We start from the raw sequence: 19,908 nt of genomic DNA on the forward strand, positions 1-19,908 counted from the left end.
TATTTCAAATAAACTAATTTTCCTGTAATTCTATATATTCTTTTATTATAATTTGTCTTATCTTGATTCAGATTTATTAATTTGATTATATAATTTTATATTACTTGTCACAATACTAACAGTTTTGGCTCAGATAATTAGACTTTTTTAATTCTTTCCAGACATTGTTTAAATATTCATTGTATAACTGAAAAGCTGTAATACTAAAGGTAAATAAAGGAAAAAACTAAAGCATATTTCATGCATCTTCTTCTTGTCCCTCTTTTTTAATTCATGCAGTGTATATATTTCTCGTTGACTGTTCATTATTTGGCTCTAGTGTAGAATTGGGTGCCCCTTCGATTAGCGCAGGGGCGTAGCTAGAGGGGGCATCTATCCCCGGGCGCAGAATCCAAGGGGCTCCAAACTGATGTTACGACATGTTAGAATTAAATGTTTTCCATCCTTGGCAAGCAGTAGGGGGCGTGAAATCTTCAGTTGTCCCTGGGCGCTGAAAACCCTAGCTATGGATTAGCGACAATTTTTTTAAAAATTTTGCCGATGAAACCTCACTTCTGGTTACCATGATAGTTTTAACTGTGTTTTAGCTTCCTGAATTTATTTAAATGAAAATAGATTGATGTGTACATGGACAAATTTAAGGCAGTGTGCAATGCCTAGTTTGTGCAATTCTAAGATGTTTTTTTTAAGTGAAAACAGATTGATGTGTACATGGACACAGAGTTTGTGCAATTTTTTGACTTCTTATTTTGGTTTTGTGTAGTGGCCATCTTGAAATTGTGCCTTCCTGGCACCGATCTTGGCGTCAAAAAAGAATCCCCAAAAAACAAAGTTCACCCAATTGTAAACTTTTATCCATTATTTTTATAATTTGCATGCATTGATATGCATATTTTCGTAAATTTTGCATTGTTACTCATTTCATTCTGATATTCTGTTTATTTATTACATCAATTAATGGAAATTTATTTGTTTTGTCAAAGTTTAGTTATTGTTTATTAACTCCCAGTAAATTTAATGTGAAACAGAGTTTCTTTGAGTACTTTTCTCTAGTGCTGTAAATATTTATACATAGCTGTCTGTTTCTATACTTATTTAAGGATTTTGACTTTCCATTAAAAACAAGAATCAAAATTCAATTTTATAAAGCTAATTACTACAATTAAAATATTTGTTGCAAATAAATGCATTTAAAATTTTAAAATACTTAAAAACAGTTTAAGTAACTACAGTTTTAAGTTTGCTTGTTGGAATTTCAAATAAAAATGCAATTAATTTGAATATTTTTATGCTAACTTAATTAAAGAGTTTAAAGCATTCAATATAGTAGTATTACATTAAAAATTCTGCATTATTTAATTTCATCGAGAACACAATGAACCTTCATTACAATATTCAGTTCATTCAATATTTTCAGAAATGTACTTGTCCTAAAATTGAAAATATAATTATTTTTTAAGAAAAACTTCATTAAAAAATTTACTGATGGCTATTTTATTCATATTTCCCTAATTACTTATTTTATGAAGCTGAATTTTTTAGTCAATTTATGGCAAAGCACACAAAGGCTATCTGCTTAAGAGGAATCTTTTCCTTCGTGAAAGATTATGTAACATTCATATTCACTGTGCACATAGGAAAAATTATGAAGACAAATTGTGCATCAATAGTCTAACCTGGATTGAATTACCAATTCTTAGAGATTAATTTCGGGGTTCTTACTTTAAAGATAATTTCTGTACTAAAATTGTTGAGAACATAGGGGTTATTTAAATGTGCAGCTGTTATAAAGTAACACTTTTGTAATAAAATAGTAAAATTTATCTTTGAGATTCTTGTAAGAGATAAAGTTCATCATTATTATTCTTAATGGAGGCTTTTCTTAAGTTTTAGTTAGAATCATTAATATGCATGAATCACATATATGCAGAAACCACACAAAATTTAATTTTCTTTCTGAATTTTGAATTAAAATTCTGAACAGATTTTATTTGTTTAACAACTAGTGAAGAACCTTTGGTATGTTTACAAAAATTATGCATTTTCTATATTAAGGTCTGATTAATAGATTTTTATTTTTTTTTATATACTATGAGAAGTATAGACATAATTATTTCTTAAACCTGTTCATGACTTTAGCCATTAAACAAATCTATAATAATATTAGATTAGATATAACCACAGATTCTCGTAAAGTTCACTATGCGTTTCTTGTAATTATAAAAGTTGAGTTTTTTTTTTTTTTTTTTTTTTAATTTACTAGAATTTTATGTGTCAGATACCTAAAGATAAAAAATTATAGTTTAGTTAATTAACTTCGAAAAATGGCAGCTCAGTATCCAAGCATGCAAAACTGAAGCATAAAAATATTTATTCATGAATACATGAAAAAATCCAAAAAGCAGTATTCATTTAGGAATAAAATATTTAAAAGAAAAAGATAGAGACTGTTAGTTTAGTAAAATCTTTTTATATTAAAAGTACCTAACCTTATATTAAAGGCAAACAGGCTGGCTGCATGGGTGTTTTTGTGGTTTTCCCCATGTGTAATGTGTATACGAGCGAGTTTCCCTTAGAAATGCATGTCATCTCTTTCACCCAAGAACTTTCCATGTCACTGACTCAATTTTGAATTTTTAACAGGTCAACTTCATAAACTTCCGTAATTTGATATTTAATTTCACATGAAAGAGTATTTCTAGCGAGTAAAAATCAAGCAGGTGTCACTTCATATAAATAAGAACTTAAATTAGCACACATCATTGACTGATAATGGATGATTTTGATTGTCACTTGCTTATTGTTCAATCAATAGACTGGTGACAGAAGTATGTTACAAAGTAGATATGAACTCTTGTCTCCCACTTCAATTAGTTGCTCAATACTATGAATGTTTATATGGAAAATAGCCTGGCTTATGCATTTTTAAAATTAAAATGTTTATTCAAATAAATTTTTCCATTCCTTTTTATTGTGAAATAGCTATAACATTTTGTGTGTGGTATACAGTAAATTACATTAATATTTTGCTCTTCATTTTGTATTCAACCAACTGTACACATACGTGTATTAATTTTCATAAATTTTCTGAAAGGTCATCATTTATCATTACCCATTAATAAAAAATTACCCATGTTTTACTGTATTAGAAAAAAAGGCTCATCATGGGTAGAATGTTGTCTGAAGCCATGGAATGCTATTAGTTTGTTCCAGATTCAATAACCAGTAGATAAATAGATTGGAAACACATGGTTTTCAAGGCTTTCCCATAAAAATACAAATTACTTAACTTCAAAAAAGCTGCATTTATTCCTAGAGAAATTTAGGCTAACTGTCTTTAAAAAATTTCTCATAAAGGCATATCTTTTATATAATTTGTCACAATAAATTATCTATCCACCTGCTTCATTCAGACTAATGCAAAAATGTGCTAAAAATCTCAGAATTCATCATAAATATGAAAAAAAAAAACTAAATGGTTTTCTGCGAATTGCTGAAAGGTATTATGCGCAATGTCTATTTTTGAAATGACCTTTGTAAGGAAACTAGAGACACTGTTGAATGCATCATGAAAAAAATATTCAGCAAATTCTAACTATTGAGAGGGACTAGATGCTGTAGAAACAGAAGTCATTAAATTGTTTGTTTTATTTGTTCGAATATAGCAAATTACATTACAGCTATCTGCTTAAATGAAGGGATGCCTTCGTGGAGGAATTTCTAAAAGAAACTGTCTCATATTCATGTTGTATGTAGGAAACACTATGATCCCAGCTTTTACTTCTGGGTCCGAAAGGAAAGAACTGATTAGGCTATTTTTTTTTTTTTTTTTTTTTTTTTTTTTTTAGTGTGACAAAATATATTGTTATTTGTTTATCAAGCAGAATGGCTTTGTGAAGATTTTTCTAAGAAAAACTAGCTGATACATCATTACACAAGATAAAATCTACAGAAATGCATGCAAGCAGTTTCTTCCAGCTACCAGAATAAACCTCAGGAAAAATTACAAGTGTTTGTGGCTTTAACTACTTGTCAGGCCAGTCTTCTGGTCTATAAACAACTGTAAGAAACTGATTTTTGTCATATACATATGGCAATACTCATCTGTCTCATATGCCATAATACATACGAGAATCTCATTTGTCATATACATATGAATACATATGGTTGTCTCTTTAAACAGTAACTTCAGATGAGCAGCAAGAAATTAAATAGCTGAAAGAGAATGTGGACATTAAGCTATCCCCCTTAGTGCATAAGAAATATTACATATTCCCAAATCACTCATGAATCAACTATAAAACGCTAACATTATTTTAAACCTCAAAGTCTTACAGCTGATTAACAACTAATTCGTCTCGTCTTTCAGAGCCGTATTTACACTGTCATCAAAATTTTAGGATAATGACAGAAATAAAAGTAGCTGATACTTAAAAATTATTAATAGAAATTTGTACAAAAGCATTAGTTAACATAAATTACAATATTTGGCAGTTGATTATTCGCAAAATATTTAAATTAAAAGCAAATTGATGGGAAAATTAAGCCCCTCTTGCAGAAAAATTTTTTCATTAATATGGTGTATGGTCACCTAGGGCAAGTTTGCACATCTGACATCTTGATTTCATAGACTTTACCTAAGTGTTGATGAAGTCTTGTAGAATTGTACGCCAATGATCTAAAAGTGGATTTGTCAGCTCTTGGAAGGTCCGTGGACGAATTCGGCGTGCTAAGGCATCCCACACATGCTCAAGTCGGGTGAGTAAAGTGGTCAATACATTTGAGTGATATCTTCTGTTTACAAGTATTCTTACACCACATATACTAGACCAGGCCACAAATTTTCATCCATTAGCAAAACTTCTGGGCCAATAGCACTCCTAAACAGTCTAACTTGGGGTTCCAGTAGCTCGTCAACATATCTACGAACGGTTACAGAATCTCCTTGAAAGATTCCGATGCGGCCATTGGTCGTACGCATTAAGCCGCGGAAACGGTATATTTCACGGACAAGAGAAGGGAAGTTGTGTGTTCCTTTCTCTTTCCAGATCAACACACGTCTAGAATCACTGTTTATACTACGTGTGGACTTCTCAGTAAACAATATTCGGGATCAGTCGTTTTGGCTCCACTGAACATGACGACGGTACCAGTTTAAACGGGCCCCTCTGGAAGATGGAGTGAATGGGACACAAACCATTGGTTTTCTTGCATACAGTCCAACCTCGTTAAGCCTTCGTGCAGCAGCAGAACGGCTAATTCGAGTTCCTATCGCAGCATGAAGCTCTAAAACCAAATCCCTTGCAGTTTCTTCGCGTGAACAAGGATATAAAACACTCTTCTGATGCACTTGTTGCTCTTGGTCGCCGTTGACCAAGGCTGTCTGTCAACCGATTCATTGCTTAAAAAAGCAGCTCCAGATTCAAATCTTTTGCGACTTCCATTTGTATTTGACTTCTCTCGATTATACCAATTTTTCGCCACTTTTGACCTTCACTTAAATGATGCTTTGAGCCATAACTATAGAATACTGATCACTCTCAGAAACCATATTCCATTTAAACAGTACAACAGACCGGAATTCCAACATGCATCCATTGCGCACCACATTGTCAGTCACCGAATTTGCATATTTCTGGCGTTAACGTATGCGCGGAAATGCAATTTTGTGTTCAATTGTATATAATTAATAGAGGCGTAGCTAAGGTTTTCAGCGCCCGGGGACACCTAAAGATTTTGCGCCCCCTTTCTGTATTCCAAGAATGGAAAACATTTCATTCTGAAATGTATATCATCAATTTGCCGCCCCCTGGATGCTGCGCCCGGGGACGGATGTCCCCCTTGCCCCACCCTAGCTACGCCACTGTTAATTAACGTAAATAATTATAGCATCGGGCATTGGTTGCAACATTAACTTAGTAAGCATATTTTTTCCTCATTATCCTTTAATTTTGATAACCAGTGTATATGGTGCAGCACGAGTTCTGTAACAAAATTGGTCTTAGGGCTTCAAAAGCAAGTCAGCAGCAAGACGCGTTAGAAGCGTACTTGTTCATACTTAACGTATTATTTAAGCTATTTTTACAGTTTAAATATTTTTGAACTCAGAATTGAAATATCTACAAGTGCATGTAAGAAATATATCTATATAAGAATAAAATGAATTTAAATATTTATAGAAATTTGCAACAATTAATATTTATTTACCTACCACAGAAATGTAATCTTATAAACATGTCTGTCCGGTCATGTACTTACAGAAAAATACTTGCGTGTATTCAGAAATATTCATGAGCATTCACTGATCCATCTATATAATGTAAAAGAAATGACAGACCTCCTGAGGAACAGGATAGCTTATTTGAATACGGGAAAGCATACTAGTCTTATCTGCTGAGGGGAAATGAGGACTTTCTAAAGAAAACTGGATTAAATTCATGTTTCAGATGTAAATACTGTGAAAACCTATCATGCAACCAGCGTTCGCATGGGTTCGAACTTGGGTGATACTACTAGTATTCAGTAGTCTTAATCATTCAGCCTGTGAATGTCTCATGAAACCTCCAAAGTATAGGTGGAAAGAACTGAGCACCTTTGTCGCCTCATCCGAATTTCAGCCCTCTGTTTTAGTGAAATTCTTAGTAACATGTTTCGTCTGATATTATTTCTTTATGCCTCTTGTTTTCATAAAGAGACAAATTAGTCCTTAACAATTTAGAATCAGCCATAATTTAAGTTTTAGAAGCTAGAAGTCATTTCTGGCCAATCATCCAAGATATAGGTTTTAATGTGGTTTTGCATGCGATTCTCATGGACTATCTTATAAGACCTACAGAAAGCTTCCGAAATCTGTATTTATCTATCTTAAACTGCTCAGGTAGTTGAACTGCATAAACATCACATGTGATTGTGTGACACAGCAAGTCGCTTTTCAAAAGGTAGAACGGATCAGTCTAGGAATTTTGTACCGTTTTACACGTATCCTAATTACCTCTTTTCCGAGATGAGATGTCTACTCCAAATCCTTTTGACATCCTCACCGTCCCTCTCTGTCTTCTGACATCTCGCGAAGACGGTACTACTCACGTATAAGAATTATTTGAAAAATAAATGAATTTTATTCATTGTAAATTCCCGAATTATTTAATTTACTATATTCTGTATGGTTGCTAAGGCAGGCTCCACAGATACACTACCTATCAATTCTTGCAGAACTGGACAGGCTGACTGCCAGTACATTGTGCATTTCGATGTCCGACGAAAAATGCTTTCCTTCTGGAACATCTATGTGTTCGGCTCACTACTGTCTTCAACCTGTACAGACTGATATTATATATCTGGTATCGATTTTACCTGCCTTCTAATGGACTCATAGATAATATCAACCGAAAACGCTTAAGATAGCACTTATCTGCATCATTCGTTCTAACCGATGATTTTAATGACTCTTTGAGGAATCCTCTTTGAGGAAGTAAGGATAAGAACTTAAATATATAAACAGAGCTACTAAGTATGTCACTGCGTATGCCTCCATAATGATAGATAGTAAACCCATATCTACAAACTTAAAAGGCTACTTCACAGCACTGATCTGGTTATATGTACGCCATTACATCTATCATTTTATACATTTAGAATCTAGAGTGATCCATTCCCAATATTTGCGTCTTTTAAAGGAATATGAATGTTGGACATATTTAGAGTTCCAAGGTTTCTTTAAGAGTGAGAGACTTAAACTTGTTTCCCTCTCTAGCTTTTCTTACGAATGAAAAAGTAAGGTGTGTAAAAATAGATGATACTGTGAAGGCCGTTACTGATCTGTTGTCCAGGCGTTCAGAAACCACAAATCTGTATTCCTACGTCATCAGACAGACTTCCTAGATACATATCTAAAATCATAACAGAACCCTATGAAGAGAACTTTAGTTAAGACATATAAGGGAAACCCTAGTCTCAGAATATTGGCAATTCCATGCTGAAGCATTCGTTGACTAAGTCTTTTATTAGTTTCCCTTCTTACTCTTTGTAATAGAGGTTGTAGCAGGGCATTTAATGTTTGGCATTGAGAAATCCAAAAAACAAAACTTGGAAAAGTCAGAATTTCAATAATGTTCCGTTATATATTAAAAAATGCTTTTTACTATATTTGCCCATCACCAGCCGAGCGGTAAAATCACTGAACACTGATAGTTCGGCCCGTGGTTCGAATCTCGGAAAATGGGCTGGCTGCATGGGTGTTTTCTTTATTTTCCCCATGTGTAACGTATATACGTGGCAGTTCCCTTTAAAGAGTCCTCCAAGAAGGCATCCCTCCCTTTAGTCAGAGAGCCCTTGAATGTTTAGCTGCAATCAAACAAAATGAACGAAATCGCCAGAATTTTGCACTAACGAATCACCTACGCAAACTTCTGGGGGAGGATGGCATACTGCAGCCTTGATCATTATTTAGAAGAAAATGATAATACCTTTCCTAATCACAATGGTTTTCTCGAAAAGGAGATCAATACTGAAAATGTACTTCTGTTCAGAGCTATATTTTCTGCTTTTTTTTAAGAGGAATCACTTGATGTCAATATTTTTGTGACAAAGAAAAAAGTGTATGAATTAGAGTTTTCTAAAATCTCTTCATTGTTGTTTGCAGAGACCTTCCAATTTTTAAACAAAAATTTCTCAAAGAACTGGTTGTTTCTCATAAAAACTGGTACTTTGTTGTTTTAAGTCATTAACTCTTTCCAAAATTTTTGGAGTGTTATGTTATGTAGGTTATTAAATTATCTGCAGTATCTGAAACCTTTTGGCTGACTGCCAATAACCATCAATATTTTTAATGGGCACTGCTGTTCTTTAGTTTAGTTTTAAAATCTGTTCAGTCCTTTTTTCACTGTCTTACACCAGTAAACTAGGTAGTGTGTGTGTGATTATGGCAAAGGCTCGAGGGCTATCTGCCTAAGGGGAGGGATGCCTTCATGGAGGACTTTCTAAGGGAAACTGGCTCGTATACACATTACACATGGGGAAAACCACGAAAACGCCCATGCAGCCAGCCCGTTCGTGGGGTAAACTAGGTAGGCGTTCATCTCCACTGGCTGCCAATTCATAGGCCAGTAGTGATCTTCATGGGTACAAATATTCTTGGATTTAATTTTAAAAAGTATCTAAATTTACTGCAATATCACATATCAGGGATCTTTAACTTGTAGGTCTCTGGCGATGAACAACTTTGGCAGGCATCCATGTTCTTCAATATAATTTTAATTAAAAATGCTATTTAAATTTAGTGCACTACTCTGTACTAGTGTATCTGTTTGTTAACAAGTGACAAGCAAGCTTTAACTTTTTTTTGGATCGAATGTTATAAATTATGTAGGGGCTACCTTTCTCATGGAAACAGCCTCACATTAACTGAAGATTTGGAACATCTATTCACAGACTACGTGGTTTGCTTCTAGCAGTCACTGCACCTAAGGTACAAAAAGTTCTCTTTGATTTCAAAATTTTTTAGAAATCTGATCGTCCAGTGCTTAGTAACTACCATTCTTGGTACAAAATGCATCCATTCTGCACTCCTCCCTTCGGATCTCACGTCCAAAAGGTAACACAACTATTATTATGCCTGAATAGAGGATCTAGAAATATCCCTCTGCACATATGAAACTTTTAAATTATTTCAGAATTTTATTAAAGATAACAGTCATGTTCTTAACTGTAGCATTTTTATGAATAGACAAGAATATAATAATTATATCTATACAAATGTTTCTAGGTTCCCTAATCACATCTGTTTGGCTGTTATGTATAATACAACACTACTTTAAATACCTTATATGGCATTGAACCTATGGTAACGTTTTTAAAAAGTACAAAATCTTTTTTATAGATATATTAAGTTTGTGATGAAGCCACGGTTAATTTTTATACTCCATAAACACAACGTGGTTTAACATAGTAAAATCTATATTTTTTTTTGTAGTTTTTTCAACAGTTCACAACAATTTTATTTATATGTAGTAGTATTTTAAAACTGTACTTGGACGTATTCTTGTCTTTACTTACCAGTTTAGAAAATCTGGAAAATGTTTAGTATGTACTTGATACTGTATAATGCATTTAATTTGCACCAACAAAACCAATTCTTATTTTTGTTTCGCTAATACCTTGCAAAGTTCATAGGATATGTTTCATGTTTTGCAGGTGTAATCTTTGGCATGCAAATACAGTTATATCTTGAACAGATCACTTCCACATAGACAAATGATATACCATAACACAAAATATTCTGGTGAAATCCTATCTGAAATGATCTAAATTTTTGTGTCATGTTTCTCAGTATAAATCATACACACCAATACAGAACAGTATCTCGTATCTAAAAAATATTTTTTGGTCCCTTACGTATATCATTACAGTATTCATTTATGAAACCTCTCATTTTCTAAAAATGCAGGTTTTATTCCATATACTTTTGACACTTTGACGTTTTCAATCTGTAATAGTGCTCAACTAGACCCAATATTTAAAATTGCTTGTTGTAGGCTTTTTACACCCCTATTCTGCATATCACAATATTAGTTGCTGTTATAATCAGTCACATTTATTCATGCTGTGAGATAAAAACAGCACAGTTCAACATTGATGAAATAATTAACACTTAATTCCAAGAACCATTCCTACTATATTATGATACAAATTTAAGAGATTTATGAATGTGTTAGAATTGTAAAGTTTTCCGTTTAATGAAACATTAGGAAATGTGACTTCAAATGGTTGCTACAGAATATTACAAGTTTGAATTTAACTGCACACTTTTGCCCAATTCATGCACTATAGAACCTCATTATTTTGGTTTAGTAGATTAATAATTAGATATCAGATTAGCATTAAGTTTTATTTTCTGAGTCATAGAGCATCCAAGAATAGAAATGATAATTAATTTAACACTTCAAAATATACTCATGTGCATGAAAATAACTGTAACTGATGCAAAATGGGAGAAAACATGGTCTTTGTAAAAGCAGTGTTTGTTCTTTAGTTATGAATGTTTAAATCAAATCTGGATTTTATGTATATGCTATTATTATTAAATTTAAATGAAATACATGTATATGCTTAGAGCAAATATTCACTTATTTTTAATGTGTCAAACAATTTATGGATATTAAGAGTTCTGCAGAAAATTCAACTCTTTGAAACCATCCATGCAAATGGGAAACAAAGAAATTTCAGCAAGTACTTCTGTAATGACAGGAAATAATAATAGGCATTATCTAACTATTAAGTAACGATAAGACTTATTCTAGAATTAAAATTATTTAATTTCCTGAATGCTTTAATATAAGTCTGGCTACACTCTTCTGTGTGAAAGACCACAAGCCCTTTGCCTGACACACAAACTTTTAAGCCTCCTTATTTTGCAATAAATAGTTAAAAATTAAAAAATGGGCTGTAACTTTAGCACTCATTTTTCATAATTATTATAAGACCAGCATATTCATCTTTTTGATTAGCAGCAAGTTCACTCCTATTTCGGTACTTTTCCGTTTCGCCGGCGCAAATCTCGCCAAGCAGACTTTATTGGCGACAACATACAGTATACACATAAAAAATATTAAAAAAATGTTAGTTTTAAGAATTCTTTTTTTTGAAGGCATAAACATTTTAATATCGCTTAAAATTTTATAAAAAGCCAATAAATAAAGACAATAAATTTGTAAAAAAACATTAATTTAAGAATTTACTATGCTTTCATGGTTCACCATCCTGATTCGCCGGTTCATATCACATGACCCCAAGCGATCATCTCACGTAAACTACTCTACAAAATTCTAATGCTCTCAGTAATTATCTACATTAATTTCAAGTTAAATCTTAATTTGGAACACAAGTTTATATGCAAGAAATATTTCAATTCGTACGAATAGCTTACTCAGAAATTATGTAAAACTGCAGTGCTTTACTTCGCTAATGCATTCTCATTAGAATTGAATTTAACTTTGACTTTACCTTTTCTATATTTTCGGCTTCAGGTAAGCACTGTGGTTGCATTCTAATTGACTTAATTACCGAAAATGGCCTTAGACATAAAGCTGAACTATCTGATAAAAATTCTATGCAATTATATGCCAGTATTGAAAAAAACAATCAATCTGATAAGAAAAAGCTGCGACTTGTTTTGAAAATGAGGCATAAAAGGTTACCAGCGAGAATATTCCGTTTGGCATCGGTTGTACCATTATTGGCAACTTTATCGCTTGCGCCGGCAAAACGGAAAAGTACCCCTATTTCTTTGTTTTTGAATGTTGAAAAATTAAAATATCTAATTATTGGTAGCTCTTTTGATATTGGAATGTGTGAAAGTTTAATTTGTATACAGCTTTACGTACTGAAACTTAACAAATATGCAAGTACTCTTATTAACCAGCGGAAAAAAAAAAGCGTCCACATTTTTAAGTGAATATAGTGTTTTTTAATCTTAATCAATGAAAATCAATTGATATCATGGATGATGAAATAAAGAATGAAAATATATTTTATTTAAGAAGAAAGTGGGATAATGTATTAGTCAATGTCTTGTAAGAAACACTACTTATATTATGCTTCATAGATATGACTAATTCCTAATATGTAGAGTAATTTTCAGTAAAAAATAATTCAACAATGGATAATTTTTTCCCCAGACTTTATTCAGAATACATAATAATTATTTTACAAAGTTTTTATTCATCTTTTATTTCTGAAAATAAAGACATATCAGATAAAATTCCTTGACTAGAGTATAAATATTATTATTCAACCATATTACTCAAAAATTTATGAGTTTCAGTTTCAGAAAATTCTCCTGGCAGAGCTTGCTCTTGACTTTTAAATACATACCAGATTCCTGCCAATTGTTTACTGAAAAATAAAGACTAAATTCAATTGTGAAACAGCCAAGATCACTGAAAACAATGCACTATTCATTTTGCAAACATAAGCCTGAAATATTAAAAATGATCAGATTGAGATCAGATATGAGATTATTTATGAACAGAAAAATTTGCAGTACTTGCATACTATCCCATTGGCCATGAAAATTGGTGCAGAACCACTAATCATTCCTGAGGAAATCCTTCACAGTCAATGGGATGAAGTGTTAAGTACAAATTCTCTGATTCCTCTTTAAAAATAAGAGAAAATTTTGGCATGTAGGTCCCCGAGAATGCATTGTTAACATAAAATGAACTATTCTCTATTATCCACAATTGGGGGTATCACCCTGGCCAAAAGGGTTCATTGTTGCCTACTTTAACAATTTTCTCTTATACTACCTAGTTACATACAAACATAAGCATTTTTATTTGTTTATTGGCCATATAACATCATTACAAAATAAAGCAAAAAAAAAAAAAAAAAAAAGGTGTTTTTATAGAAACTGTATGGAAACAGATGAATTGCAAAATATTTGTCCATTATACTTTATATTTTTCAAGCATCACCAAAGGAATGGAATGCTGTCCTGAAAAACATTTCTTAATTTAAATTTCTTTAAATATATCAATCACTTAAAATTATATGCTTGTATATCAATTTCCGGAATTCAGTTATATTAACTGGCGTATTTAAACTTTGATTTTTAATCCTCTGATAAGCACAGTAGCATACTAAAACACCACAGCTCTTATTATCAGTTTGCAAAATATGTGAAGGACAAATTATTTTCCATTTAGTGCTAGTAGCAAATATTTTAGCTAAAACCTCACACCATGTATGAATTAAAATTTGATACTCTTGCCCACATGATTTATTTTGTGGATCATAAAATTCAAAAACCATATCTGGAATATTTACTATTATTAATATCCAATGACAATTTAAATTTGCAGGGATAAAAAATAATTCCGCTGATTTCAATCTTGTTAGTAATGGATCTTTAATACAAAAATTTGGTTTAGGAATTTGTAAATTAGACTTAACAAAGGCAAAATCTTCATAACTGTTTAATATTTTAAATAAAAAAGCATCAATTATAGTATTATAGAGCCATCCTTTTCGAAAACATGAAGATACAGATTTAAACAAGTGTTCTTCTTCATTACTTATAAAAGGATCTATAGATTTTAACATATATGGTGTAATTTCAATATCATGTATTTTTAAACATGATTTGATCAAATCTTTATTCATTCTAACATTTACTGAAAAGTTTTGCTCTGCTGATAATAAATTTATCTTTTCCTGTGTACAAGGTGGAACATTCTCAGTTAAAATATTATAAATATATTTTCTTAATTGAAGGGTATCTAAAGGAAGATTTAAGGCTAATTTATTTACATGTTGAAATGCATAATAACAGATGAAGACCCCACAACTGCTTTCATCATTTTGTAAAGCATGCGGTAGACACTGAATATCCCATGAACCGTTAATTTGTAACTCACTGTTAATTACATTAGACCATTTATTAGTTAAGTTTATGTATTTTGGATTGCATGAATTTATTAACGAGTCATATAAATAAAAGGTATTTTTCTTTAAATCTGCTATGATCAGAACCCAATGAGAATCAATGCAAGCAGGAATCAATAAATATTATGCATTTATGATTACATCAAATAACCACCCCCTAACAAAATCTGTACAAACCGATTTTATAAAAAATTCTTCACTTTTACTGATATAAGAATCTAAAGACTTTAAAACAATACGATTGATAGTATAGCAGCCAATTTGTAAAATTCTTTTAGAAATATCTTCGCTAGATTTTAATGGAAGGGAAAATGATTTATTTTGATCAACACTGGTTAAATCACATAGATATTTATCACTGTCATTTAAATCAAATGCTACGGCTTTAAATTTAATTTTCTTTTCCACACATTCATTTATTTCTGGGTCATCTACATTATCATTAAAATCTTGATTCTTATTCTGCTGACATTTCTGTAATTTTCTCTTTTTAGAAGTTTTAAACAATTGTGGGTTAAGTTTTTGATTTGGTGAAACTGGACATGATGCACTTGAAACTGCTCTTGAATTTTCATTCGAGTTTAAAATTCCTCTACATTCTGAAACTAATGAATTTAATGTTGTATGAACACACTTTAACATGACATTTTGGACTTTTGGTTGTCTTATTAATTGCAGTAATTCTTCTACAAGCTTTTCACATGCATTTACTCTCTGTTCAATACTTTGTGGATTGTAATGATTAACAGAATACACATTTATTGATTTCATACTTTCATTGCATTTCTGATTCGATTCAAGATTAATCCCCGAGGGATTAAACACCCAATCATTTTGTCTATTAAGGAATGAATGCACTTTATGTATATGTTTGCACAGCAATTTATCTAAGCAATTGCAGTGATACAAGTGACTACACAATGAGACACATGATACTTTAGGGCATCTATAAAAGCAAAAATCCTGACACGGACAAATTTCAAAAAGACGCTGCACAGTATATATTTTATTTTTTGTCTGAGAACAAACAGTCCAAGAAGTATCAGAGCATTTATTTACATCACTGTCCCTAATTTTTAGTCCTCTCTGATGCCTACTTAAACAAGAAATGGAATTTCTGGGAGATACATTAGTGTATAATTTATAGGTATGATTTAAATATTTATCTTTCTCAATTGTCAGAAGTGTAGAAATTAAAATATCTAATCGTCTATTATGTCTCCGCTTAAAATAAACAGTTTTCAACTGATTGTGAAAAGATTCACAGTACATGTTAGTATCAGTAAATGCATGTGGAAAGTTCCGATAACACAAAGCCCATTCCTCTAATCTATTTTTATAATTTTCAGAAAAATATTCAATAAAATCTCTACTTTTCCTAGAATAGTCATTCAAAAACTTACTTATTTGATCATGAAAAGTGATCTGGTTTCTTTCATGTAATATATTTGTTAATTTTCCTAGCATTTTTTGTCGCACTTCCTTATCTACCACTTTAGAATTTAGTTGCCGGAACCAACTTTGGCGTACGTGCCACGAACATAAAAGATGCTTAACATCTTGACCAAAAACCTTTGAAAATGCAGGATATGTAACTTTGTCATCATCTGTCATTACACAGTTTACATATAAATTTGGTACACGACAGCCAGTACCACGGACACCAACAAGTCTAGAATGACAACATTCTCAGGACTTAGGCCAGGGGTAGCAACGTTCCTTGGACGCAAATCAGAACCAGAACGAGGGACGGCAGCATTCCTTGGACGTGAACTAAAACCATTGACATACTTAAAATGAGAGCCAACACTACATATGGCAACATTTCTAGGATGACATCTAGGTTTAGTCCCATTCCTTACATGCAAACCAGAACCAGTTCTATGGACAGAAGCGTTCCTTGGGCGAGATCCACCACCATGGCCAGCAATGCAAAGAGACCGAGAGCTAGCATCTGGGTTGGCAACGTTTTTCGGATGTGAGCCAGGGGTGGTACCATTTTGCAGATGCAAACTAAAACCATCTGTGTGGTTAACAGCATTCTTTGAATGAGAGTCACCACCATGGACAACACATTTAAAACGAGATCCAGCACCAGAAATAGCAACCCTCTTCAGCCGAGAGCTAGAAGCAACTTTAGCAGCATTTCTCAAATCAGAATTAGCCTTCTTAGTAGCATCTACAGCACAACCATGCTTTAAAACAGTTGAATAGAGAGGATAAGAAGGGCTTGCAGAAACAAAAGAATCACTCAGAGGTGGAAAATCCAATGTAGTAAATGAAACACAAGGCAATACAAAAGGACTTACCTTTGTAGAAACTGGCTTTGAAGTCAAAACAATCTTGATATTATCCAGGAAAACTGCCGCAAGTTTCTTGTTCCCCAGACGGTTTAGATGTAATCCATCCCTAGCCAATAACTTAGCTCCAAAATGATGAGACGACCTGCAAATAAAAAACGCTTCTCGATTTTGGCAGTACTTTTCAAGTTGAGAATTAATTTCTACAATCTTTCTATTAATTACCTGTAAACGGTTCAAAGCTGCTACTCGCTGATTTAAAGTTGTGAAAAAATCTTCACCACGTGGTAGGATATCTGAAATGATAACATTGATATTCGGGTTCAAACGTTTAATATCCTTAAAGAGGCAATCGTACTTTTTAAGAATATCTTCAACACTGTCATTCGAATTGTTGGTACCAACATGCACCAAAATCAAATGGTATCGATTGTCCAAAAAGGTATCTTACGTCTTAACCTTTCTATCGTTGCACCAGGAAAAGAATGTAAATCTACTTCATAATTCAGAAGATTCGCCGGTAAATATTCATCCAAATATTTAACCATTGAATCTCCAATTATCAATTTCATCTTTTTTGGTTGCATATCGGCAAAACAAACAACTACAAATCGAAACACAGATCAATAATTATATATGCTGTAAATAAAATGCAACTATAAATTAAATGAAAATCAAACACTAATCATAAATATAACAAAATACAAACAAATAATTATTAATAGAAAAAAAGAAGATAAATAGCTGAAGGAAAGCGAGAAAAATGGCGCAAAAAATACACACCTCACACTCGCTAATTAACACGTGAACTAAATTAGCGCCAATTCTTGACCTCGCGGAAAAATTTACGGGAAAAAAATAACGCCAAATGCTCGCCAAGCTTTGTTGCCAACGGAGATATCAAAGGTACATATCCGGTGATGACGTAGAACACACTTCCGGGTTCCGATTTGCGGAATTCTGTAAAACTCTGGAAATACGCTCTCTCGCAAGGAGGTATTCTAACCTCCTTGCTCTCTCGTACTGGAGGTAAAAACGTTTTTTTTCGCCTCGTACAGTGTTGCCATTGCTCGCTTTGAAATCGCTGAGTTTGTTAATAAAAAATTCGTTAAAGTTTTACAAAATATGAAGTAGATAATAAAACAACTTGCAAATGCTAAATTTGAGCTTCCAGATGCCCATATTCGAGTGGAAGACTACGGCACTCAAAATTTGACGTCTCTAGGTACCGTTGTTATTCACAGTTCGAGAAACATACATACATTCATGCAGATTCTTCATTATTTAATTTCCTTAAATATAATGCTGGGCTCTAATGTTTGGTCGCAACAATTTTAAAAGGGGAAAGCCATTTATAGTGAACCAACGCAAAATGCCAAAACAAAACTAATAGCATTTCTGAGCAATTTGCCTCTTTGAGCTAATAACAAAATGAAATAAAATACTTGGTAGTGAATCCGCATACTTAACAACTACTCTGTTAAACTATTTTAAATAACAAGAATTTTAATTGCTAGATGATTAAGAAAATAAAACTCATTTCATTGAAAGCATCGAAGTTGACATGCTCTCTATATTATTCTCCCCAAAAAAGTTGAATATTTTTGCTATATTTATTGACTTAACTTAAATCCGAAATTAATGTAAAAAACAGTCACTCAAAACTATTTTACTTTTTTCTCTTTTGTGCAATATTTAGATAATAAGTAGTAAATCTTAAAATTAAATATCCCAAATTATTTTCTATTCTCTTTTCTTTCTTCTTCTTTTTTTTTTTAACACTTATTTTCTTTCAACCGTTATGCTTTTAGATTGCTTGGTCCGAAATGAAAGGGGTTTTTTTTTCTTTAGTGACATTAAGACTGAAAGCTAAAAGGAAAGTGAGACTGAATATGGAAGACTTTACAAAGCTGTAAAAGAACAAAAGCTTTACGACTTGAAAGTGTCACATTACTTTCGGAGTATTTTCCCGCCGCTTGTTTGCTGAGGAAGGACGACTTTTCCTGATCTTACTTCTAAATGGAAAATCGTAGACTTTACGTTCCTTCTTCGTTAATCACATGAACGTTTTGGGAAGCTGGAAAGCAATATTAAAAAAAATTTTTTTAAAGCATAGGTAGTGGTGAAGCGGGAGGGAGCCAGGATGCCCAGGGCACCCCCTTGGCTACGCGCCTGTCTTTAGTGTGGAAAGTATAGTACTTCACTCATTCGAATTGCTGAATGTCAGTAGAATGAAACTAATATTATTAAATAATAGTTAACTTTGTTCAGTTATTAACCTCTATTCAAGTAAATTTATTAGGTCATATACGTGCATATGAATTCTTCAGTCAGATACCTAAGTGGCATTTTTTAGCCGAAAGATTTGATAAATTGAATTGCCTTATCCATGAAAGGGGGAACGCAATTCTCTCGGATTTTGACGTTACATATTTCAGATGTTGCGTCAGTCATCTTTTACTGCATATTGGAAGATAATTTCCTGCATCTTTTACTGCATAATAGGCTTCCTGTGTCTTGCTTCGTAATAAGCTGCGGAAGATGATCATGTCCTCTAATTTTAAAATAACCTCCGTGTCCCTGTGTGTGGAAAGGATGGCACACGTTACGATCGTAAATTAGGCAAAGTCGTTATGAGATTGAATCACCTCTTATAACGTAACGGACTGTAGAACAAGCAGCTTTTTAGTTTGAATTGCTGTGCAAGCTCCAAAACTCATTTACATTACGTCTCTGTTTAGCAATTCAGCTTCCTATTAGATGTTTGTTCCCTACTTTTGAGTATCAAAAGTTCTTTATACTGATAATTTTTTTATGCCGGATAGTGTTCAGCTACCTGTTTGAATTCTTCAAGCTTCCTAGTAGATGTTTGTTCCGTACTTTTGAGCATCAAAAGTTCTTTATGCTGATAATTTTTTTATGCCGGATAGTGTTCAGCTACTTGTTTGAATTCTTCAAGACGCAAGGTTTTTAATAAAATTTTTGTACATTGTTACTTTTCGATTTTTCTCATGCTAAACATTCTCTATGGTATTGTTTTTTCATTTACTTCATGCTACACATTTCCACCTTTCTTTTCCGAATAAGAGGAAAATGGGTGCCACCAAGGCTGTTTTCCGAAGAAAATTTGTGTCAAACTCATATGGCTTGTATGTAGCGTAAAATA

The 19,908-nt window shown here is 32.6% G+C and overlaps 1 protein-coding gene across 1 annotated transcript; it reads right to left on the minus strand.

The window, feature by feature from the left end:
• Positions 1-12,659: 12,659 nt before the first annotated feature.
• Positions 12,660-19,291, minus strand: LOC118206020 (uncharacterized). Its single transcript, XM_085808807.1, has 3 exons — positions 19,204-19,291; positions 16,752-17,188; positions 12,660-12,905 (listed from the first exon to the last, which is right to left on the minus strand). The coding sequence occupies exons 1-3, from the start codon at positions 19,289-19,291 to the stop codon at positions 12,783-12,785; spliced, it is 648 nt and encodes a 215-aa protein (XP_085664933.1). The 3' UTR covers positions 12,660-12,782.
• Positions 19,292-19,908: the final 617 nt, after the last annotated feature.

This window comes from Stegodyphus dumicola, chromosome X2 (genome assembly GCF_044657685.1).
Source record: "Stegodyphus dumicola isolate Sdum_Otavi_A_Nest chromosome X2, ASM4465768v1".
Classification (NCBI taxonomy): Eukaryota; Metazoa; Arthropoda; class Arachnida; order Araneae; family Eresidae; genus Stegodyphus; species Stegodyphus dumicola.